The 22,703-nt window shown below is 37.5% G+C and overlaps 1 protein-coding gene across 5 annotated transcripts in view; it reads left to right on the top strand.

Moving 5' to 3' along the window:
- DLG5 (discs large MAGUK scaffold protein 5) overlaps positions 1-22,703 on the top strand; it is a 107,286-nt gene that overhangs the window by 56,686 nt on the left and 27,897 nt on the right. For all 5 annotated transcript variants that reach the window (XM_065068508.1, XM_065068506.1, XM_065068507.1 and 2 more), the window contains exons 4-15: positions 1,614-1,757; positions 2,904-3,087; positions 6,301-6,560; positions 9,267-9,579; positions 12,989-13,219; positions 15,218-15,402; positions 16,085-16,210; positions 16,933-17,065; positions 19,360-19,487; positions 20,168-20,343; positions 20,880-20,983; positions 21,698-21,790. In XM_065068508.1, the coding sequence (XP_064924580.1) occupies positions 1,614-1,757; positions 2,904-3,087; positions 6,301-6,560; positions 9,267-9,579; positions 12,989-13,219; positions 15,218-15,402; positions 16,085-16,210; positions 16,933-17,065; positions 19,360-19,487; positions 20,168-20,343; positions 20,880-20,983; positions 21,698-21,790 (2,077 nt within the window). The remainder of the gene's footprint in view (positions 1-1,613; positions 1,758-2,903; positions 3,088-6,300; positions 6,561-9,266; positions 9,580-12,988; positions 13,220-15,217; positions 15,403-16,084; positions 16,211-16,932; positions 17,066-19,359; positions 19,488-20,167; positions 20,344-20,879; positions 20,984-21,697; positions 21,791-22,703) is intronic.

Genomic DNA, 22,703 nt, shown 5'->3' with positions numbered 1-22,703 from the left:
TGCAGTTGAAGACCTTACTGGGTTGCTAAAAAACACCTTCATATCATATACATGCTGTCTAGAAGTCTGTGAATCAGATGTGGCTGGCATTTTCTTTTTGACAACTCTGACCACTGCAGCAGTGAGAAACCATTTTCATTTTGATTCGTGCCAGCTGCGTTTCAGTTCCAGAATCCATGGTGCTGTTGCTGTTCCTATATGAAGTGAATTCTGATTGCTTTTCAGGCTGCGCTTGCGGTGAAGCCGCTTGGGAGACAGAGCTGGGAGGGAGAAAGAGGGATCTGTGGAACAATGGAGCAAATCCAATATGTGAATAAACAGAGTTAAATTAGGAAGCAGTTGTTTTCTTCTCTTTTGGTGGTGGTGTGTGGGTGTGTAGTGTGTTTTGTTTTGGTTTGCCCCCTACCCGCCCATTGCCTGTGGAGTTAAGAGACCCAGGACGTGACACAGAGACAGCTGTCAGAAGCTTCATTTTGAAACTGGAGAATCAGATGGTGCAGAAATTTTGTGGCTATACAGAGGAGGAACAGTTCAATTTAGAGTCTCTTTCAGAAGCTTAGTGCTTCAAAACAAGAAGCCGTAACCCTGCTAATTTAGTTTCTAGCATGATTTATGATTTTTTAATAAATAAATAGAAGTATCTTGTGCAATCTAGAATAATGTGTTGCTTGACAATTGCTTGACAACGTAGATTATTTTAGAAAATGTCTCCTCTCCCGGTAATCCTTACATACTAAAAAAAAAATCAGTCATAAGTTATCTTTTGACTGACTTTGGCTTTCACTTTGTTCAGGTTACTGAAAATTTCTTATTGGAGATTGTATTGTACAGGAGATTCTTAGTAATTATTTTGAACAGAATTTGGGCTATTTTGTGGAAACACAAGGTAGATTCTGACTTATTTTCTCTTTTATGTATAGTAGTTTAAAAAACATGGTAGCACTCAATGAGATATGTAATTCAGCAGAATGACTTAGTCAAATTAATTAAATTCAATGCTCAATAAGTCAAATTGGTCAAGCTCTGCTGGCACAGATGCATGTGTTTGGTGTCCCATTGAAATGTTTTCTCTCAACTCTAACTCTGATGTTTCCATGGGAGCTGTAGACGAGATCCTCCAGCTGCTGCCTAGGTGAGAAGTTGTTCTTAGCCCAGGTCTCTGCGCAGCCCCCGCTTGGCGTTGGCAGCATCTTCTGAGCTCCGCTCAGTGCAGCTCAGTGCTGCTGCCGTGAGAGGTTTGCCCTGGCAGCGCAGGGAGCTGAGCTGCTGGGATTCACTTGTTCCTGTATCGAGTGACACTTCTGCCCTGTGATAATCCCGCTGCTCAGAAGAGGGGTGTATGCGTGCTCAGGACTGGTTTTGGTTATGTCAGTGTTAGAATGATCTCATTATTAGATGTTATCTCTCAGTATAAAACTAATACAGGTTAAAGTTGCTGAATTTTTATTTGTGGTTACATCTTAATGTGACATGGTCGGTGTTTTAATTACAGCATAATATAACCTAAGAATCAACAGTTGTCTGATACTATTTATTTATTGGATAGTAATTTCCCAGACTTTCCATTCTCTTTAATAGCTGACATTTGCCTTCATATTCTTTTTCCATGCTAGGCCCAGTCCAAAACCAAATCATGATTATGAAAGACTGAAGATTCAGTGCATGAAGGCCATGTCAGACCTACAGTCTCTGCAGAATCAACACACCAAGACACTTAAACGGTGTGAAGAAGCAGCAAAAGAGGCAGATTTTTATCAGTAAGTATTAGTAAAACTGTCCAAAGGAAGACTTTACCGGTCTGTGCTAGACCATAAAGTATTAGAACATGGTCATAAACATTTTTTTTTTTTTAATTCTGTTTTTTTCACTTTAATCACAAAGTTAATGTTTTCATGCATCAGGTAACACATTTCTGGCCTATTTGAAATGATAAAATATGGATTGGTTATTTTATTTTGAAGAATTTGAGATAGAAATCCCTGATGTTTTGATGGAGCACTGACAAGGAAAGCCTAGTTGCTGATTTACAGATACAATCTAATAGTCTTACTGTCGGGATGGAGAGCAGAATATAATTTGAGAGAATGTCACTGGTTACTGTTTTTAATAGGTAGTGATATCTCTCATGCTGACTTGTGTAAGTTTTAACAGAAACTTAGATCAATTGTAAGCTCTTATGAAAATGTGGTGAAACAGAGAGAAATTGGTGAATATTTCTAGCGTGTGCTTCTGTTTAAAAATCAGTCATTGGTGCAAGCAGCGTAACGTCTTGTTCACTTGAAAGGAAGACAACTCAGAAATAGAAGTGCGGATAAGTTCTTGGTTTGAAGTTTATATCGCCTAAATCTGCACTCTAAAGTGTGACTAGTATTTCATGACAGTGTTTGTTTTTGTTGGGGGCTGCTAGTTCTTACATAGCACTTTCACCCACAGCTCTTCAAGCCTTTAAAGATAGGCATCATTTCCTTATGTTCTTTTTCCAAAACCTCAAAATAGTATTAAATATTGTCACCAGGTGCAGATGTAGTAAGTTGCGTGGCTTCTTTACAAAGAGCTCGGAGTACTCTTGGAATACCATTTCTGTTTGTTTGCTTGTTTTTAAAATGGCTGTGAAATGGCACTGGTGGGTGGCGTAAATCCATCATCTCTTCTGGTGCTGTTTAGTACTGTGTACTTTTGTGTGTTTTTATGCTTATATCCCCATTTCTGGTGTTCTGATGTGTTGTGTGGTGTTGGTTTTGTTTCCCACCCCTCCTCCCGCCCCGGATGCTTGGAATACTCTACACAGAACTGAGTTAATTTGACTTGCTTTCTTGGTAGGAAACTCATGCTTGAAATTAGTTAGTCTAGGACTTTGTCCTGGCAAGTTGGCCTCTAAGAGCATTTTCTATGTGCCGTGACAGCACGTTGCACAGCCGGCTGCTGAGTGACCAGTCACAGCTGAAGGAGGACATGGATACCTTGAAGAGGAAAAACACGCAGTTGGTGCGAGAACATAATCACCTCCAGCAGTCGTGTGAGGAAATGAAGAGACTTCATGACGAGGATCAGAAGGAGATAACGGACCTGCGCAGTCAGCAGCAGCAGGTGAGCTGCAACTGGTAGTCTGAGGGCTGGGAGAGATCATGAATTGTCCCTTTGATAAATAAGTCAATAAAACCAAATATGCGGTGTTGCGGCCTTTTGTGTCATGCTCGTTCTAATACATCCACCTTACGTTTTACAGCACTAGGGGAGGAAATGAGATCTTGGATACTAATTGGTTTTCTGTGTTTAGCTGTGAAAAAAGAATGAGGGATGTAGAAGGTTAGGTGGTATTAAGAAACTTTGATGCAGAGATGAAAAAAAAGGTACGTGAGGAAGATTGTATATGTGTGATTTTTTTAAAAGTTGATTAATATTTTTTAACTTAAAAAAGGTAAGCTTTTCAGGAAGAGGTGGGCATTTCAGAACTGTATATAACAAGCTGTCTCTAGGCCAATGTTGTTCACACATTCTGAGGAAAGACGAATAACAATAAGGATCAACTGGTCATATCAGGTCCGTGGTTCACCTATGGAAAAGTCTGATCATGTAGTTAGGATAGTTACAGTAATATGTGGGATGGTTAAAGAGAATACCTTGGTTAACTGTGTGTAGCCTGATTCACAGGGCAAACTTGCAAGTCAAACTGACAAGTCAAACGTTAGGCTTCAGAAGCAATACCCATGTAAAGAAAAATAATTATTTGCTAGAGTAGGAGGGGCAAAGGTCAAAGTGAGCTGGATGTGCTGAGTGGCGCTTCAGGAGGTGCTTGAGAGCTTGTGCAAAAAGGAGTGAAGATCTGTGTTTCCCTTAGGGCCCTTCCTCTAATGTTAACTCAAGAGTTCTTCTGTGAAATGGTCGAGGGGCTTGGGTCTGCAGATAGCTGATGTTCTGTGTAGCAGAAATGGTTTGATGTGTAAACCTGGGCAAATTGCTTAGTTGTTCTGTGCCTCAGTTTGCTGGTCTGCAAAGCAGGGATGGTAAAACCTCCAGGAGAAGGCTATTGTATTTTGAGGTTCTGTCCTGAAGTTTGAAATTGTCTGGCAGCGGAGAAGAAGGCTGAAGTATCATTGTCAGTGTTTATTTATATAAATTCGGTCTCATGTCAACATCATGATTAAACCTTTAAAGAAAACTGTAAGTGACTCCGTCAGAAAGTTGTGTAACCCTGTTTCTCAGTATGTTACAGTGAATCACGGGGTCTTGAAGGGGCATCAAGAGTCTTGTCTGTGTCATTTCTCATCTGAATCAGTCAAACTTTGTGTTGACCTCTCTGACATGTTGTTTCATCGTCAGGCTGTAGCAAAACACAACATCTTAGTGGCTTCAGAGGGCAAAAATGTTTGCTTGGGTTACTCTTCGTGTGGGATTGTCATGGATTTGCTGTGGAGCAGCTGACCAGCTTAAGTTTCTGCTGCTTGCATATGAAGTTTCTTGTTGCCATGGCTGCCGTCCTCTGTCCAGCTGGGACTATTTACTTTTTCTCAGACTGGGATTTTGAATGGGAGACCTCCTTTAGTGCACTGCTCCCTGTTTATGGCATTTCTGTCCTCTGTCAAATCTCTGGTAGAAAGTTTATGCTGAATTCCATACCATTTTGAGTATATTTGTCCTTCTTTTCCTTAATGATTTAGTGTGTTTTCTGCAAAAAGTTATTCCATGTATGCTTTAGACAGAGAGAAGTGATTTGTTGCTGCTTGGATTCTCAAATACTTGGTTCTCAAACCTGTTCTCAGAATGCTTTGGGAAGCAGTCTTCAGGAAAGCAGCTCTCTTGAGTGGGTTTAAATCAAAATGTATTTACACTTTACATATGCTGACAGTTTATCACATTTAGCATGTCTGAAGTGGTTGACTGAAGCATGCTAGCTAATCACGGGTCCAACCTTGTGTGAATTATGCTACTGAATTCACTGAGAGTAGGACAAGTGTGTGGAGAATAGCCATAGCCATGAGACTCTCGTGAAGTGCAGCCTTGTTTCAGGGCCGCTTTATGAACAGTAACTTACTGCCTTTACACATCTGCATTATTTAAAGGAGAGCAGTGTCGGGCTGAAGAACGTTGTCTCTCCTATCTTGCCTGTGCAGAGAACAGATTTCCTGACAGTGCTGGTTGTTACCAGCTGCCTGTGGGCAGGGAGCGGGCAGTCTGTCCGGCTCCTTCCCTTCTGCTCTGCAGGCATCTGTGTGCTGCCCTGTGCGGGAACTGGTCCTTACTCTGAGCGTACGGCAGAAGAAGATGAGGAGACAATTTGTGCATGGGGGGTAGTTGCTATGTATTTGGTTTCAGCATTTTATAGAGCTGATATTTTCTGTCTTTTTTCTTCCTTTTTTTTTTTTTTTTTTAAATAGTCTTTATTTTCGGATAGTTGGGAACACACCTTTGTAGGCTAATGTTATGATTACAGGAATTCTGGCACCTCTCTATATAGAGTGTTCCTGTTTGTTCCCACTGCTCCATCAAGGACAAATTTCTATTTAAAAGGTGAAATGAAAAAATGAGCCTAGTATTTAAAAAAAAGGAGGGGAAAGGGGTAAGGTCTCATTTTGGGCACTTTTTTTTTGTCTTTTGAGAAGGAAGAAGGAAGGACTAGATTTGCTGAAGCTCATTAGTGCCTTTCTGTTGTTGCTGGTCATTTATCATCAACTTTGCTATTTACAACAAGATTCTTATGTCAATGGAAATTAATTTGAAACTAAGATTCAAGTCAGACTTTGTGTTTAAATGGATTTTTCTTTTCTTGTTCATATTTTATGGATAGCTTTTGAAACACAAACCTCTATGGGTAGTTCTCAGATGAAGTAGTGTATGAATATTAATACATATGCCTGAATGTATAACATATTTAGGGTAGATTTTATTCTCCTGAAGTTTTAATTTATTTGTTCATGGAGGATACAGGCAACCTGCCATCGCTGCCACCTCGTGGTCATTTCCTAAATTACAGCCATCATCTTGGTCATCAAATGACTTCTTGCTAAAACGACAAAGTACTTTGAAAACAACGTGGATTTAATAACTGTTGGTAGCGAGATTTACATAAACTTGTGCACTCTGAATTGTGATAAAGCAGGCTTTTACACAGTTAACCTTCAGCATATGTAGTAATAGACTTAACAGTAATGAGTGGCTCAGTGTTTCCTTAGTCATTAAAAAAATTATTATTAAACCTGATTAATATATTTTTGTTCTAATATTGTTTATATATATATATTTCAGATAAAATATATTGGACTGATTAAAAGTTTATTAATACTGTTTCTGGCATTTTTTTAGGTTATGAAGCAAAATGGGTCATCAGAGATATTAAATAAACTTTATGATACAGCAATGGACAAACTAGAGGGTGTGAAGAAGGATTATGATGCCCTAAGGAAACGGTACAATGAGAAGATTGCCAGTCACAATACGGATCTGAGCCGCCTAGAACAGGCTGAGGAGGAGAACAGGCGCCTTCAGAAACAGATCGACATGTTGATGAAGCAAAGGGACACAGCAATTCATTTTCAGCAGCAGTATTCATCCTCTCTTAGAAGGTATAACCAGGTTTTGATAACTTTCAGATATTCTGTAAAGGCAGTAACAATTCTAATGTAGCACCTTATTTTCTCTGTGGTACAATCACAAATACTTTTCTAACTTTTTTCCTAAAAATTTTCTTTAGTGTATTTTCTTTTGGTGTGGTGACTAAACATGCACTTCTCTATGTAAGATTTTTCTGGAAGGTCCTAGGAGGTGTGATGGAGCTCTTTATTTGGAGAAGTGGTGCATTTTTTCTCAAGAAAAGGATTTCACAGTTAGGGTTTTAGAGTTGTATGAGGAATTTTAACCATTGTTTAGCTCATGTGAGAAGGGGATATTCTGCCTTCCAAGCATGTTGACACAGGAGTCAAGTACAACCAAAGTTTTGTTAAACCTCAGACTTAGTGTTCCAAACAAACTCCTCAATGGATGGTGAGTCCATTAACATGTGTATCTTTGTTTAAATGATTTTTAAAAAGTCAATAGGAGGATGTGTTTAAAAGGTGTTCAGCAGATTAGGATGTTCTCAAACATAAGTTAACTTCTCATGAAAATTAGAACTGCAGACTGCATGGGACTCAGAGGCAGAGCTTCTGGCTGGCAGCAGAGTTCGCTGGATGCAGACGGCTGGGAGTGTTGCTTTGCGGAGAAGGTGCTGCTGCTGTGAGCACCACAAGTGCCAAACCAGACGGGCACAGACACTGTTTCATCCCACACTTCACCTCTCTCTGTTCCTCCTCGATACTGAGCCTACACAGTTACTCGAATAGGGTAGGAGGAATGCTAATATACATAAGGACTCCAAAGAGGATCTGTGTGCATGTTGGGAATGTTTTTAGTGCCATAAGTTAGGGATAATACACAACTCCCACAGACCAAAGCCAAAAAACATTGTTTTCCACATTCATAGACTTCTCGTCTTTCAAAAAGGGGAGGTTGCGCCTAGATAATAACGTACACGTGAATAGCGTGTACATAGTTGTGATCCATCAAATTAAACTATAGGAGAATATGAACAATAAGATAATAAGTTATTTAACTTAGACTGCCATGGATTCCTGAAAGTGAGGGAAAGCGTAACATACACTACAAGCAGTACTGCAACTATGCTGACACATGCAGAAACTCAACACAGTGGTATTGTGGCCTTGTGATTTAGGAAGTTGTGGTTCGATACTGAGCAGAGTTTGGTTCTTGAGAGGAAGGTGTGGGTTGATGCTGAGCAGAGGTTAGTTTTACAAATTTTATTAAAGATATTCACGTTCCTTTGAACCGGTGATCCACCTCAATTCATGTAACCAAACTTCAGGAATATTTGCCTTTTATTCAGTTGGCTTTAGGTCTGGGCTGCTTTTTCACTTTTTTCTATTTGTAGAAACCATTATTTGTCTCATGTTTATACCCTTTCTTCATAACCAAAACCATATTTCTCTGAGTGACTGACCAAAGATTTTTGAAGTGTGTTTCAGATGTGTATGCTTTTCAGAATGTAAAACTTAAAGTTGTAGTTTGAGGATGAATGGGTTATAAATTGCAGCACTATTTTTTTTAATACAAAATATAAACACAGTCAAAATAGCTTTTAAGGAGGGCAGGATGAGTAAGATTCAAAATCAGGTTTATAGGGGTCTCTTGGGAAAAGTCAGGCAATATGCTGTATGAGACAAGAAACTGCACTTTTAAACAGTGGGAGGTATATGGGGCGGGGGGAGAGAGGGAAGAAAGTCTGCCAGAAGTTTGTAGGCACCTGAAATTTGGATAACCCGAAAAGTTTGTCAACTTAGGTACAGTGTTTCTGTCAATGGCACTTACCTGTGAGTTTTGGAAAAAACAAGCAAGGAAATCCTAGTGTCCAGTTGTGGTAAAACACTGCTCTCGGGAGAAGTCTCTTTTCAAACCTAATCGTGAACTTGTCTGTAGAATGACATTCTTGCTTTAAAGAATGTTTTGTGAATATAAACACAAAGTTACTACTTGAAAAGCAAATAAAATGTTTAATGTCTTTTTTTTTTTAATTGTGCCACACTTCAGTATTTTGTAGTGATAAAGTACTGATGTTTTTGTCTGTGTTAAATTAAAAAAAATACTTTAGATAGTTCAAGATATTTTGCATTTCAATTTTATTTGATGACCTACTGGTGAAAACAAACAATGTTTGAATTACCTTGGTTTAGTTCCATTGTCTGCATTTTTACCATAAAAATCTGCTTTTGCTTTTTTTTGTTTTTCCCAACCCTGTGGCATATTTGGGCATGTGCAAGTTCTATTTTTTTTCCGATTTCTGCATTTGCTTCCCTTCTTCCCACATACCCGAGAGTGTGTGCTGAAAGAAGGAATTAACTTTGAAGATGAGCAGAGCTAAATGCAGTAAATAAAGTTAAACTTGTGCTATTAAATAACAACATTTTGCATTCCTCTTAGAATAAATTGTTAGAAATTTGCTTTCAATAATTAAAGTAATTATAAATTATTTCTGACAATTTTTATGTTTTGGTTCCTTAAGAAGGTTTCTTAACATTCCTAAAGGTTCCCTAATGTTCCTAAAGCAATAATTAGTCCAACTTTTATTTTACAGCACTCAGAGTACATTGTCTAAGGGAGTCCTCTGCAGTTGTGTGTTACCAATGGATATGCTTGATTATGCTGCCAAATCCATAATGTATGAAAAAAAAAGGAAAATAAGGAACAAGTACCTTATTGGTGTTTCTGCTTGTTTTTAGATTTGAATCAGTACAGCAGGAACTAAGCAGTGCCACAGCCCAAAATAAAGAGTTGCAGAGAGAGATGGAGCGGTTGCAGTCGGAGGTGACAAGGTTCAAAACAATGCAGCTGAAAGCAGCAAAGGATGCAGAAAAATATAAGGAAGAAAGGGATTCAGTTTTCAATGAATACCGCCTCATAATGAGTGAGAGAGATCAAGTGATTAAAGAAGTAGATAAGCTTCAAACAGAGCTGGAGCTTGCGGAGTCCAAACTGAAGAACACTTCTTCTGAGAAGCGAGTGGCTAGTGAAGAGATGGAAGCTTTAAGACAGGTACTAACATACTGTTTTGAAGGGGAATATTGTTGCTAGAATCTCAAATGTATGACTGATTAATGAAAAATAGGAATGCACTGCAAAGAGAAAATTCTGTGCTGATGTTTTCCTATAGCTGTCCTTTTTACTATAGATTTATTAAGATTTTTATGGTTGAACAGAGTACCTGTCAGTTGAAATTTGCTGTTCACTTGACTTAATGCTGTTCTCCTTTACTCCATTGGTCTTCTCTGCCTTTTCAAGTAATGCTCTCTGAAACAATATAGCTCTAAATATTCATTATTTTTAACTTCTTACTTGTACAGGAACCACTGGATACTATCCACTATAACTGAAGATGGTACATAATAAAGTAGTCTCAAATGTTTATGCAAAGCCTGTGCTGACATGCATGGTCTTACTTTCTTTCCCTCTTTCTGCCTTTGTGTTAAAGAGAATATTTTAAAGATTTTTCACTAGAACGCAGGCATGCCTTAGAGAATGTGAAACCAGAACTTTGTATTTCTCAGCAATATGTTCTTGAAATGCTTATATTTCCACCATGTTGTAATGATGCCGTTAAGATTTCCAAAACGCAACTTAATTCTCGGTTTCATTTCAGCTGATAGACATTGACGTGGCCCATTGGTTTACAGATACTAAATTCAGCATGAAATAGATACAAGTAAATATACCTCATTGCCTATAAATCTCATTTTACTTTTTTCACAGCATTACATCTGAGCAAAATGGTCTTCATGAAAAGTTAATGCGTGGAGCTTATTTTACATCACACCATTGTTGGTGGACATAATGTGAATTGTGACATACGGCATCAGAGCTTTAAAAATAACTGACTTCTGGTTTTCAGAATTCATAGTTTTCAACCTCGCATAGTTGCCACCTAAACAATGTAGCAACAGGTTTTAATACGTTTTGTACCTGTTCTACATTCATCAAAGCCATGAAGCCAACAGAAACATCTGTTGCTGATTTCAGTGGAATCAGGGTGACTACTAAGGAATATTGATGAAAACAGCCACAATTAGTCGTTCTGCTCCAATTTGTTATATCTGTCATTGTGGCACTATGAGTAATTTGCCAAAGTGCTTTAAGAGGCAGGAAATTAAAATTTTAAATACAACAGTGTTCTCTCCTACCTAAATGAGTTTGAAGAGATGTTTGAATAAGAACAGGTAAGCACATTGGACTGCTGAGCGAGGTGCTGGCAGGGCACAGACACATGCTTGTCTTTGCCCCTGGCACTGGCCTATCAGAAAGCAGAAATAACCACTTCTGTAATGTGTTAAAAGATGTAAAATAGCAGTACTGTGAGTTTTCCTTTTTTCCTGTTTTCCTGTGGCTATGACTCTTCTGCTTGTGAGCAGGTATGTTGCTGTGTCACATAGTACTTCTTGTGGTTCCATATGCCCAAACATAATGGGTTAATTTACATCCAGAATGTCATAATTTTCTGGCATTTATAAACAATAGAAGAAAGGTCAGGGTTTTCCACTATGGACAGTTTTGGATTAAGTTCTAGTGAGCTTGGTCACTCAAAGCTAGGGATTAGATATTATGTGTTTCTCCTTGTACATGCCCAGTGATGGTTTTGTTTGACATAATTTTTGCTCCAGGAAATACTTAGAATGTTGTGTTTCATCTCAGTGGTAGTCAACTTTCCCCAATGTTTAATGAACTTATTGTATTTTATCCTGTATGAAGTTATCTTACTAAATTCAGGTGCACGAACTTCCTTCCAACATATGAATTCTTCACAAATTCATAATCGTTCTTCAAACCAAACCACGTTGAGCTTTCCAAACAGAAGCTGTTCTAATCAGCGCCAAATGGCGCGTTGCCCTGTGCTGTCATGTTGTAATTTTGTGCAAATGTCACAGGAAAAAGACAGAGGAGGAATTTTACTACTGACCACTGGAGGCAATGGCTGCTCTTATTCAGATAGTTTGTCTTGAGCATGCTGGAATAAACTCTGGCAATGTGTATTTTTTTCCAGTCACTGTAAATTCCTGTTTAGCTAAGGGCTTTCTGCAAACTTTACCTCTGCCTTGATACTGTGATGACTTTGATCTCTGCTGCCTGCTGGAAAAGACTTAATATTTTTGTGTAAGTTTTATATGAACACTTGAATGCCCATTTTATAAAGTCTGTAGTTAAGCTGTGCAAAACATTGCTTCCAGTGCTAAAACTTGCCTGCACCAGCAGATGGGTTAGAGATTTCTTTTTAGAGGTACTGAGCAATGGAAGCTCTTACTGATGTTGAGGAAACTTAAGTGCTCTGGTAATTGCAATGCACTGATATGCTTAAAGTTCACAGAGTGAGTCATTAATTCTAGTACTTGTCTGTTACTCTACAGTAAAAATAGCTGTTTTAATACTGGCACGGAACTGTTGAAACAGCCTGACTAGCCTTAATTAAATGCCGTATCTCAAAAACAATTATGTCAATACAGCAAAATGCAATCATCTGTGCTTTAAATACTCAGTCTTATTCCTTGCAAATTGTAGAGGAAAGTAGAATGAAAGTCAGTTTATGGTATGATGTCTTTCTATCTTTGAGTATTTGGACCCTTTCTTTCTATTGCTTTTCAAATGTCAGCTGTCTCAGGTGACCTTTTTGAGATCAAAACATCAATAGTTTTCAGTTAGGAATGCTTATATGTAGAAGGACTTGTAGCCATTGTTTGAATGCTTCTAGAGAGTGGGACTATCTATTGTAATGGCATGAAATTCAACTGTTTCAATGCCTCATTCTTTCAATAGGAGCTCTAGTTTAAACTATTTTAAAAAGGCAGATTGTATCTTAGAGCTGTGTTTGCCTCATCTTTTTTATTATGGTGCAGCTGAATACCAAACTTAATAAAATGTCATTCTGCTTTACGGCATAACTGTGGTTTTATCTTTGAACGTGCTGTAGCTTGCACACTGCTATCATACTGGCATGTGACTTTAATATCCCTTTAAAACTGATGAAGAAGCTATAAGATATGTAGCTAGGTTGTCTGAGTGACTGCAGTCCGATAAACTCAGGGTAGTTGCTTAAAAAAATTCACAGTATATTCTTAGCCTTTGCCATACTTAAAGCCTTTCTTACAACACCAAGTCTGACTCGTTAATAACTTTCCTTCATTTAGAGTCCTCAAAGCTGTGAGTGCTCCCAGATTCTTGCTTATTTTTGACATTGGACTGTGCTAATGTGAAATTCTGTTCTCTTCAGTATTGATTTAATAATGTTTGCTAGTACTTAACTTGTATGTGATGTGATCACAGTCCTGTTCTGCTCCCATTTTTCAGACCATTAGTGGTAAACTCTTTGGGCTTTTAAGGTATCAGAGTGTATCCAGTTGGAAAGATGAACTGTTTCCTTCTGTACTTAACCTACTGCAAACAATGGATCTTGTTTTAGGAGCTAAATTCAGCTCTAGTGGAAAGAGATCGAGCAATTTGTGAGAGGAACGAGTTGCTGGAAAAATACTGTCATGAAGTGAAGGACAAAGCTGAGGCTCAGAAGGAACTTGATCAAGCCTGCAAGGATATAGAGACAGTGAAGGAAGAAAGAGACGTTGCCAGGAAGGAGAGAACAGAAGCTATCATCCAGAGAGACCATCTACTAAGGGAATATTACCAAGCCCGTCAGGTATTGCAAGTCTTCATAGATTACTGTTTCTTTCTTAGCTTCAAAGGGTCATTCATTTTGAAGAGATCAGTTAAAGGTCTGGGCACATGGAGTAGTGGAGGAAGATGCTCAAAGTCACTCTAAAGTACATACAAACGCATGTATGTTCTTCAAGACACAGTGACAGATCTTCTTGTTTGAAAAAAATACAGTTATGCTTAGTATTAGGTTTCTGTTCGTAGACGGCAAGTAAAATATTGTAATTAGTAGGTGAATGGGCAGATTATTACCTGCTGGTGGGCTTGATGACATCTTTAATGTGTTTTGTTTGTGCCTGTGACCTGCTTAGGATGTTAGCTACTTATAATACTTCATAAAGGAAGTTTATTGAAGTGCGATTGTACATTTTCTAATCTACACATGCTCTTAGTGTAAATATGCTATTCTGACGATTTATGTCCTTGTGTGGTTGGTAACATTCTTACAGTTCTGCACACTTACTGGCGTTCTTGTCATGTGTGCAATACTAAACATCAAGCCACATACAACTGTAAATGCTTGCAAGTAATGTAACATGAAAATGCGTACTATCACAACTTTTATGCTCATGAAATAACTAAGGAATATGAAATTATTTAATATTAAACTAGATTATTTTCATTAAACTTGTATTCTGTTTTCATTGAATACCGGTACAAATAAACTTTTTAGCCTTGCCAGTCACACAGATTTGCAAATCCTGAATGAGTGTGCAGGGAAGCAATTAAGTTATGTTTTCAGTTGTACTGGAGATAAATCTTTCATTGTGTTTGGCTCTTTATGACCAAACCAGTGAGATTTTGGAAACTTGTGCTTTTCTCAAGGAAGCTGCGTAAGCTTGGGTGAGCTTTGCTGTGACTTAGCAGTGTCCCTGCTCAGCTGCTCACCTTTGGCGGATTCCAAATCAGAATTGATGCTCAAAATAGAAACTTTTTTTGTTGCTTTGAGTGGTCTTTTCAATTGTCTTTTTCCTGCCAGTGAAGTGTCAGAGAAGAAAGTGATCATTGGAAATGAAGGAGACAATCAAAAGTCCAGACATGACTCTTCGTAGCCTTTGTTTGGTCTTATTTGTTGCAACTTTTTATTTTTAAACCTGGGGTTTAAGGTTTTGTGCTCTCTTATTTTTGAATATAATTGTAACTTGGAGGAAAAAAAAGAGCCTTTAAAATATTAATCATGACTTAGTCTCTCTCTGACGTACATGCATTCAGGTCTTAAAAACAGTCCTCCAAAGTTTAATCTTCAATCTAATGACAAGTCTAGTCAGATTCATTAGATTTATTTATATTCTTGAAGTGAAGCACACACAGTTTTTTTGCAAGCCCATGGCCTTCAGTGTTTGTGATGGGCTTTATCCTTTAGTTGGCTTGTGGTTATTGGGCTGCAAGCCTGGAGTGCTCTCTGTGTATCTGTCTTACTATTGTCACCATCTCGCTTGTTCAACATGGAGGATGTTAAAGAAACAAGTTGAATTAAGAAGAAAGTAGTTGTATCTAAACCAAGAAACATTCAAACAAAACTTTGTTAGAATTTTGTTGCTCAGATTTGGAGTTAAGGGGCCTCTGTGCATCGCAAAGTCAGTGTTGTGAAAGTGTGCATCTAGTTGTTCCAGGGTAAATATCAGACATTAATGCAGGAAATCTGTGTTGTAACTGCTTATAGTAGTATATCTGATTTCTAAATATCCTTGAATTTTTTTCTGCTGGTCAAGTAGAACAAGAAAGAAATATGGAATGTCATATCTGAAATACAAAAGATTCACTGATGTTATTTCGAAGTAAGGGTTTTTATTTCTGTAGGTTCTACTCAGGTTTGTGTACCACTGAGTGAAACACATTACAGCAATTTCAGTCTTCCCCCTGCCAAAGTTGCCAACAAGATAAATGAACATTTTTCATGAAAACATGAGAACTGAATACGTTTGTGTGTACTTACCTAAAAATTGTGCTTAAAATACTTATCTATGTTGTTCATTCCTAGATTCAAGATTCTGCTACCTTAGACATAGAAAGAGCAAACAAAGAAATTGAAATGCTTCGGAAACAATATGAGGCAATGTCACAAGAACTAAAGGAAGCTGTCCAGGAAGCAGAAGTAGCCAAGTGCAGGAGAGATTGGGCCTTTCAAGAGCGGGATAAGATTGTCGCAGAAAGGGAAAGTATACGGTAAATGAATGCTAGGTGGTGTGTGAATGATCTTTGTAACATCTTGTGTGCAGTTGGTCAAATTCCAGGTGTTGCTGGGTTTTCCTAGCACTTTCTTCAACTTGTCAAAACTTCTGCATTAGCTGTCACAGAGTGATTTCTTTTAAAACCTGAGGGCACCTTACTTTGTTTAGTCTGTACTTTCATACCCATAATGTCTCTAGTAAATACCATAGAGTCCAGCAGCACTGCTATGTAAGGACCACAAATTATGTGTTCTTTTAGGTGTGATATACCTAATCCTACTACAGCTGTAGTTCTGCAAATAATTCTTTACCTATGGGGACATTTTGCAAAAAGTATCCAATATATTTGTTACTAAACATGTTTAAGGAACCAAGGGAAAATACTTTAATAAGACTTTTTTTTTTCTGCTAGTTTAAAGAAGATAAGTAGAAATAAAGTTTTGAAAGGAATGAATAAAGTTTCTGTTATCTTGACTAATTTTTGCATAACACAATAGCATATGTAACTTTTTTCTTCCTTATACTTTTTTTTTTTTTTTTTTTTTTTGAAAGGGAACATTTGAAACTGCTTTTTAAAATTTTACATTAACTATACAGTGTTGTAAAACTAGTTTGTTACTTAGGTAACAAACTTAGGTTACTTAAGTAGCTAAATTGAAACTTCTTTGGTTTTGAAGGACTTTGTGTGACAACTTAAGGAGGGAGAGAGACCGGGCTGTGAGTGACTTGGCTGAAGCTCTTCGCAATCTGGATGACATGAGAAAGCAGAAAAATGATGCTGTGCGTGAACTGAAGGAGCTGAAGTATGTTAGTGAAATGATCAAACTGCATGGGAGCTTGTGATAAAATCTTCCGTTTGTTAGCTGTGTTTACAAGTGAACCATATGTTGTTATAGCCGTGGGCAGCACATGTTCATGACATCATGTGTGGAAACACAGCCTCTATTTTCAGTTATCATGGAAATTATTGTGATGGGTACTATGTTAACCTTTTAATCTTATTAATGAGACATATTCTAACCTTTGTACTGTGGAGATACGCTTGAGCAATATGAGATTCTTTCACTGAAGTCAGATTAACAGCAATTTAGTTTGTCTCAACTCTGTTCTGACTGGCTTATGAATGCAAGGAAAATGTGCATCATACATCATCTCAATGGGTTGTGGAAGAGGTTTTGCAGTTGGTATTTATCATGCCCTACCTGTCCTGAGCATATTTATGCAGCTCATCTGAGGGTAAACTAAATCCATTTTGACAGATGTTAGAAAACTAGTTGTGTGTTTCAATCATGGAAAAAGAATGCAAAAAATGTAAGACTATGTTAGGATGATATATAGAAAAGGAAAGTCAATTGAATAGCAGCCCAAGAATACTGGAAAGATGGAAACATGGGCCGAACTTTTGGTACATCTTGGATTTTTGATCTAGAAACCAAAATATAGTGTATCACATGATGATAACGTTAGGTATCAGTTTATTTAAAAGGCTTGTCTGTGTCTAGAAATAATTATTTTCTTTGTCTAGGGAGAAGATGGAGAATCAGTTGGAAAAGGAGGCCAGATTCCGTCAGCTGATGGCCCATAGTTCCCATGACTCAGCCATAGACACAGATTCTCTGGAATGGGAAACAGAAGTGGTAGAATTTGAAAAAGACAGAGTGAGTCAAAAGCATGAACTGCATTGTCTTATATATTGGGTAGCTTTGAAGTCAATTATAACATCTTGATACAGAGGATGATTAAAAATAACTGTATATTTTTAGTTCTTTATTGTTGTGCTAGGAACCGCACACACACATGCAGCAAGTGCAGTAACATCTAGATGAAAGTAGTTGACAAAACAAAGCTGTTGCACACAAGTTTTGGGTTTTTCTTCATATGAATTAGAAATACAAGGCATTTCAAGAAGATAGACCCAATTTCAAAGCATAGCGATTTCAAATTATGTCCATACTTTTTGAAACACCCTGTAGTTTCTTAATATGATCTTGCAAAGTACCCAGGTCCATGTACTGTAAAAAAACCAAATGTTTTAAAGTAAATGTTTAGTGTTCTTAAAGCTAGATTCATTGCAGAAACGGGAGTGCTAAGGCAGCAGAAACTGAAAATGTGATAGAAACACTGACATCAAAGAGCCCAGTCCTCTGCTGTTACAGGTGACATCACTTAATGCATAAAACAGTTAAGCTTCTCTGTGAAGCTATTTCTACTACATTTGCTCAGATTTGATGATTAGAAATGTTGAAGTATTAAAAATATTTATTAATAATGAACATATATAGGGCAACATTGCCCTTCAGCTAAAACATCTGTGATAAAAGGAGGTGCTAATTTCTCTTACTTGTCTGTAGAAAGGGTTAATTCTCTTTTCCATTTTGGCATCTTAAATAAAGTTCTTAGGTTTAGCTTTTCAGATAACCTTTACATCCTTTCATTATCCTGATAGTACTTTGTTTCATTTAATTTTCTTTTTCTTCATCGTAGTCTAGAATTTTTATTTCACTGCTTTGTATGCAAGTCTTGTATGCTGCTCTATTTAAAATTTTTGGCTGGCACATCACATGGTTCACTAATTGTAATTTTTTTGACTGCATAGAACTCACAGGTGGTCTCCCAGATTGTGTTTCATTTTTAACATCTTCTGGATATGCCAGCATTTCTTTCTTATTCCTGAATGACAAAGTGTGTGGTTTAATGCTGTTCCTTCTATTTTACTGCGGTATTGGGGGGTCATCTTTTTTCTGCTCTTTCACTCTGTCTGTGTTATGACAGTGCATCTCACCAGACTTACTAGTACGTTCCTTTTTTGATACCAAAAATATAATTTAGTAATATTATATGTTGAAATATATAGATTGAAAAGACTATATGAACTGAGTGCCAATGCTGATCCATCAGGGCCACCATCTGTAAATTGTTTCTGGAAAAACAATTCCCCTTTCACTGTGCTTTTTCATCTTGTTTGACCAGCTCCTTCATCATCAGATTTTGTGCATTGCCATCTTCTCCATTTTAAATGAAAGTAATAGTTTTGCTTCTTCATTGTCTGGAAAATTAGTCAGCAACTCTGTCATTTCATGTAGTCACGATAAACAACATTGTAGCCTAATGAATTTTCAATTCCTGTGCAGTTATTTAATTATTCTTCACTTCAAAGACTGTACCGAATGCTTGCATTACTGAGATCAAATGTTGTAGACATTGTCATCTGCATATAGCTTTTCCTTTTCGAAGTGTAGTATTATTTAACACTGAAAAATTCAATAATAAATCAGTTTGTGGTCAGTTGGTCTCAATTTTTAAAGTGACTTTGCCATTTAGCAAACACCAAATTAAAATTTCCCTGTTTGGTTCATTGACAAATTTGTTAAAGTTGTTTATCTCTTTATATATTGAGGATGATGAGTTTTGGACCAAGGCTGGTAGAATATTGTTGCTAATGTGTGTTTAGAAATGGTCCTCTAAAATGTTAGAGCTTGCTTTCCCGTTTGCTTCTGGTCTCTAGCCATATCAAAGCAAGCGTCTTTCTGAGTTCATCATTAAGACACAGTTCTGTTTCCTTACCTTTACAATTGTTTTTGGCCCAATTAATGCCCATTCTTGAGGAACATGTCCTTGTTCTCTCATGATGCATCCAGCATCATACCTGAAAATGGGTTATACGGGTCTGAACGTGCTTTCTTCTATGCCCTTCTACTTTCCTGTTCCTCTTTGAAGTTCCATTCTGTGTTATTTCAGCCTTAATTTTCATAATGCCAGAGGATGCCTAATAACTAATGGAATTGAGAATTGGGAGCTTATATATTGAAGTATAAAATATAAAAACTTGCCCAGAACAGGTACCCTGTAAATGTAAGTGCATAGTACAGACGTGCAGTAATGCCTCTTGCTAGCAGCCAGTGGCACAATGGTTGCCAGTGCAGTTGAGTCACTTATTAATAATATATTTTAGGATGATATGGACTTGAAAGCACTCGGTTTTGATGTGGCAGAAGGCGTGAATGAGCCATACCTCCCTGGAGACTGTGGGATCTTCGTTACCAAAGTAGACAAAGGAAGTATCGCTGATGGTCGATTAAGGTAGGGTTTGACTTTGGAAGATACTTGTCTTTTGTTCATTGTGATAAATTGAATATGACCATATTGTAAATTGCCTGCAGTTTTTCCCATTTTTTAAAGTTGTTTTTTATCATTGGTTATGTGTGTATTATTAATAGTGTTTGGGAAATTGAACTGAGAAGACAAATCCTGAAAGCATTACAGAAATTAAACAGTTTGACTCATCCCTTTAAAGCTTACCAGGATTTGAAGAGTTCTTTTGTTTCTCTGTCTTACCTACTCTGTTGATTATCTCCTCCAACTTTGATCTATTTATTTAAATTTTGGGAAAGACATGAGGGTGAGGTATTGAGGGAGAGGGAAAGGTGAGTAGAGCAAGGGATAATTTGAAACCTGCTCCCATTCTTAGTGTCAATAAGAGTTTTTTAACCACTCTCCTCTGTCCAAAATGTTGCTTTTAAATAAGGGGTAGTCATTACCAATTTCAGGATATACTTTTGCTTATGAAGTGCAGACTATAAGTTCTGGTTTTCATTTAGCTGCTATTCAATGCTTTTTCAGGAACAGAGAACTCCAGATAATTAAGGTTTGGTATAATGAGATCAGCTCTGCTGCATCCTTTTCCATGGATGTTATTCATGTGCTGCATCCAGCAAGGTATGCTTGTAACATTGACATGTTTATTTCTGTTTATCTGCTAGAGTGAACGATTGGTTGCTGAAGATAAATGATGTGGATCTTACTAATAAGGATAAAAAGCAAGTTATAAAAGCTGTTCTAAATGGAGGTGGTGTTATTAACATGGTAGTTCGAAGAAGGAAGTCCTTAGGTGGACGAGTGGTAACACCTCTTCACATCAATGTTTCCGGACATAAAGGTAATTGCTATAAAGGGTGTAGGTAACTGGTATGTGTTTGTTCAGCCAAAAATGGCTTGATGTAAAGGTGCCTGTTCTGAGCTTCTTAAATCCCACTTAAGCTGTTACTACCTCCTTTATAGGGATTTTAATTATTTGTTTTTAGCAAACTAAGAATGCTTATATTGATAGCTTTATTCTGTAAAGTACGGGTTTTCTGTTCTTGGGTGGGTTTTGGTTTTGTGGGGGGTGCGTCTGTTCCTTGTTTATTAGTTTATTTTTCATACTTCTAGTTAGCTGCCTGTCTGGAGTGCTACTGGAAGGCTAAACAGGATTCTTAAACCCATCAGGCACCTCAGGTTTTTATTATTACATTAGGTTTTAGGATATTTAAAAAATCCCTGTTTTCCGCCATTGTGTTCTTATTTATTTGTGTTTTCAGAAAATGAAATTCAATTAGTTCGCTAGTTCTTTCTTGTGCAAGCAGGTCAGACATGCTGTCTGGGCAAGGTATTTGAATTGCAGGAGTAAATGTATGTTTATTTTGTGTATTTCAGATAGTGGGGTCAGTCTGGAAAATGGAGTGTTTGTTGCTGCTGTTGTACCTGGAAGCCCAGCTGCCAAAGAGGGTTCCCTTACTGTGGGAGACAGAATAATTGCGGTAAGTCTTAAGAATACATTCTCTTCCTTGTTTTTTTTAAATTTATTTCAAAGTGTTATCATTGAGGCTCCTCTAAGATCCCAAACTTTCCAGTTAATTTTTTACTTTCACTGTATTATGACCTTTTTGTATATTCACTAAGTATTTATTATAAACAATGTGTTTGTAGACTGAGTGATTAATATAATGTGCAGGTTATTTGCTCCAGTTGGTTCATATGAGAATTAATGACAGAGACACTGACTCTTCACACTTGGCTTGTATATAATGATACTCGTTATTTTTGTACTGAATAGGAAAGGTCAGTTCCAAAAAGACATCCCTTGGTTGGATGAAAGGTTTCTTGTCATTCTTCTTGGTGGGGGAGGTTTTCTTCTATGTGCATTTGCAGCCTTAAACAACCTGTCTGATTTATGAACCCCCGAAGAAGGGAAGGCGATTACTGTTGATGTACAAATACCATAGAGGCTAATGTAGTGCAACAAGTGTTGTTACACTGTATCTCTAGTAGGAATAGCAAAATCTTAGTTAACAGGCTCGTTTATTTTAGTGGAGAATGGAAAAAGACAGGACAAGGTCAACCAGACTTGAGTCATGTACACATATAGAACTAGTGGGTTTTTTTTGTCTCAGCGATGCTACCTTAAGATGCTCCGCACCTGCTACCTTTGATTTACGGATCTCTGTTGTGTTTGGTTTTTTTTGTGTGTGCAGATCAATGGCATTGCACTAGATAATAAGTCACTTACTGAATGTGAAGCTTTGCTACGAAACTGTAGAGATTCCCTTACCCTGTCACTGATGAAGGTGAGTAGGAGAAGCTAAATTCGCAGAATTTTTTTGAACTTACACAGAATTATTTTAGTTCTTCAGGGAAGAGTATGCCACAAATGAATATATCATTATGAGGAAGTCTCTGCTAAAGATAAGACCATCTGGGTGCGTTTCATTGGTGGTACACTTAATAGTTATTTCCAAGTAAGGCTATTGTGGCATCTGGTAGGAAATGAAACTTATTTATTGCTCTTACTTCTTTCCCATTTGTTTGCTGGCTGCATGAAATGACTCCTAGCACAGTTCCTTCTTTTTTCTTGGTTTCGTCTTTGGGACTGCAGTAGTGTTGTACATGAAAGATAAACTGCCTTCTGACTACAGAAAGGTTTCCTTTAGTCCAGAGGGAGTTGTGCAGAGAACAGAACTCTGGCTATCGTGAGGATTAAGTACAAGACTTTCTTTTCAGACTTATTGCAATAAAAATATTATTCTGTTTTGCTTATTGAGGTTATAATCCTCTTATGCTGGGCCTGTGACATGGCCTTTGTGAGTGATAATTCCAGCTCCAGAGAGCTTGAGATCTTAAGAAAGTAAAAAGATGAAATATTTGAAGGGAAAATGGGCAATGAGAGATGACTTATTAGCATCACTTAACAGAGGTAGGAGTAGAGTGCAGGTCCTTTCACTGTCAGTAAAAGGCTTCTGCCACAGTGTGAAGTTGCCCTTCTGGAATTGTTCTGAAAGCATTTAAAATTTTTTTCTAGCTTCATTTTATCTGTGTTCCGTGTTTTGATCTCCAAAATTTTATTAAACCTTTCCCAACTGTATCTATACATGTGTTGGTGCATATTCAGGTATAGGTAAATCAAGGAGGCTAGAATATGCCTCATACTAAACAGAAACCAACCTTAATAATGTGATCACTTGTGGTGGTTTTTTGTTTGTT

This window comes from Columba livia, chromosome 6 (genome assembly GCF_036013475.1).
Source record: "Columba livia isolate bColLiv1 breed racing homer chromosome 6, bColLiv1.pat.W.v2, whole genome shotgun sequence".
In the NCBI taxonomy this organism is placed as follows: Eukaryota; Metazoa; Chordata; class Aves; order Columbiformes; family Columbidae; genus Columba; species Columba livia.
The sequence above is the reverse complement of the archived record's forward strand: the minus strand, read 5'-3'. Positions and strand labels throughout refer to the sequence as shown.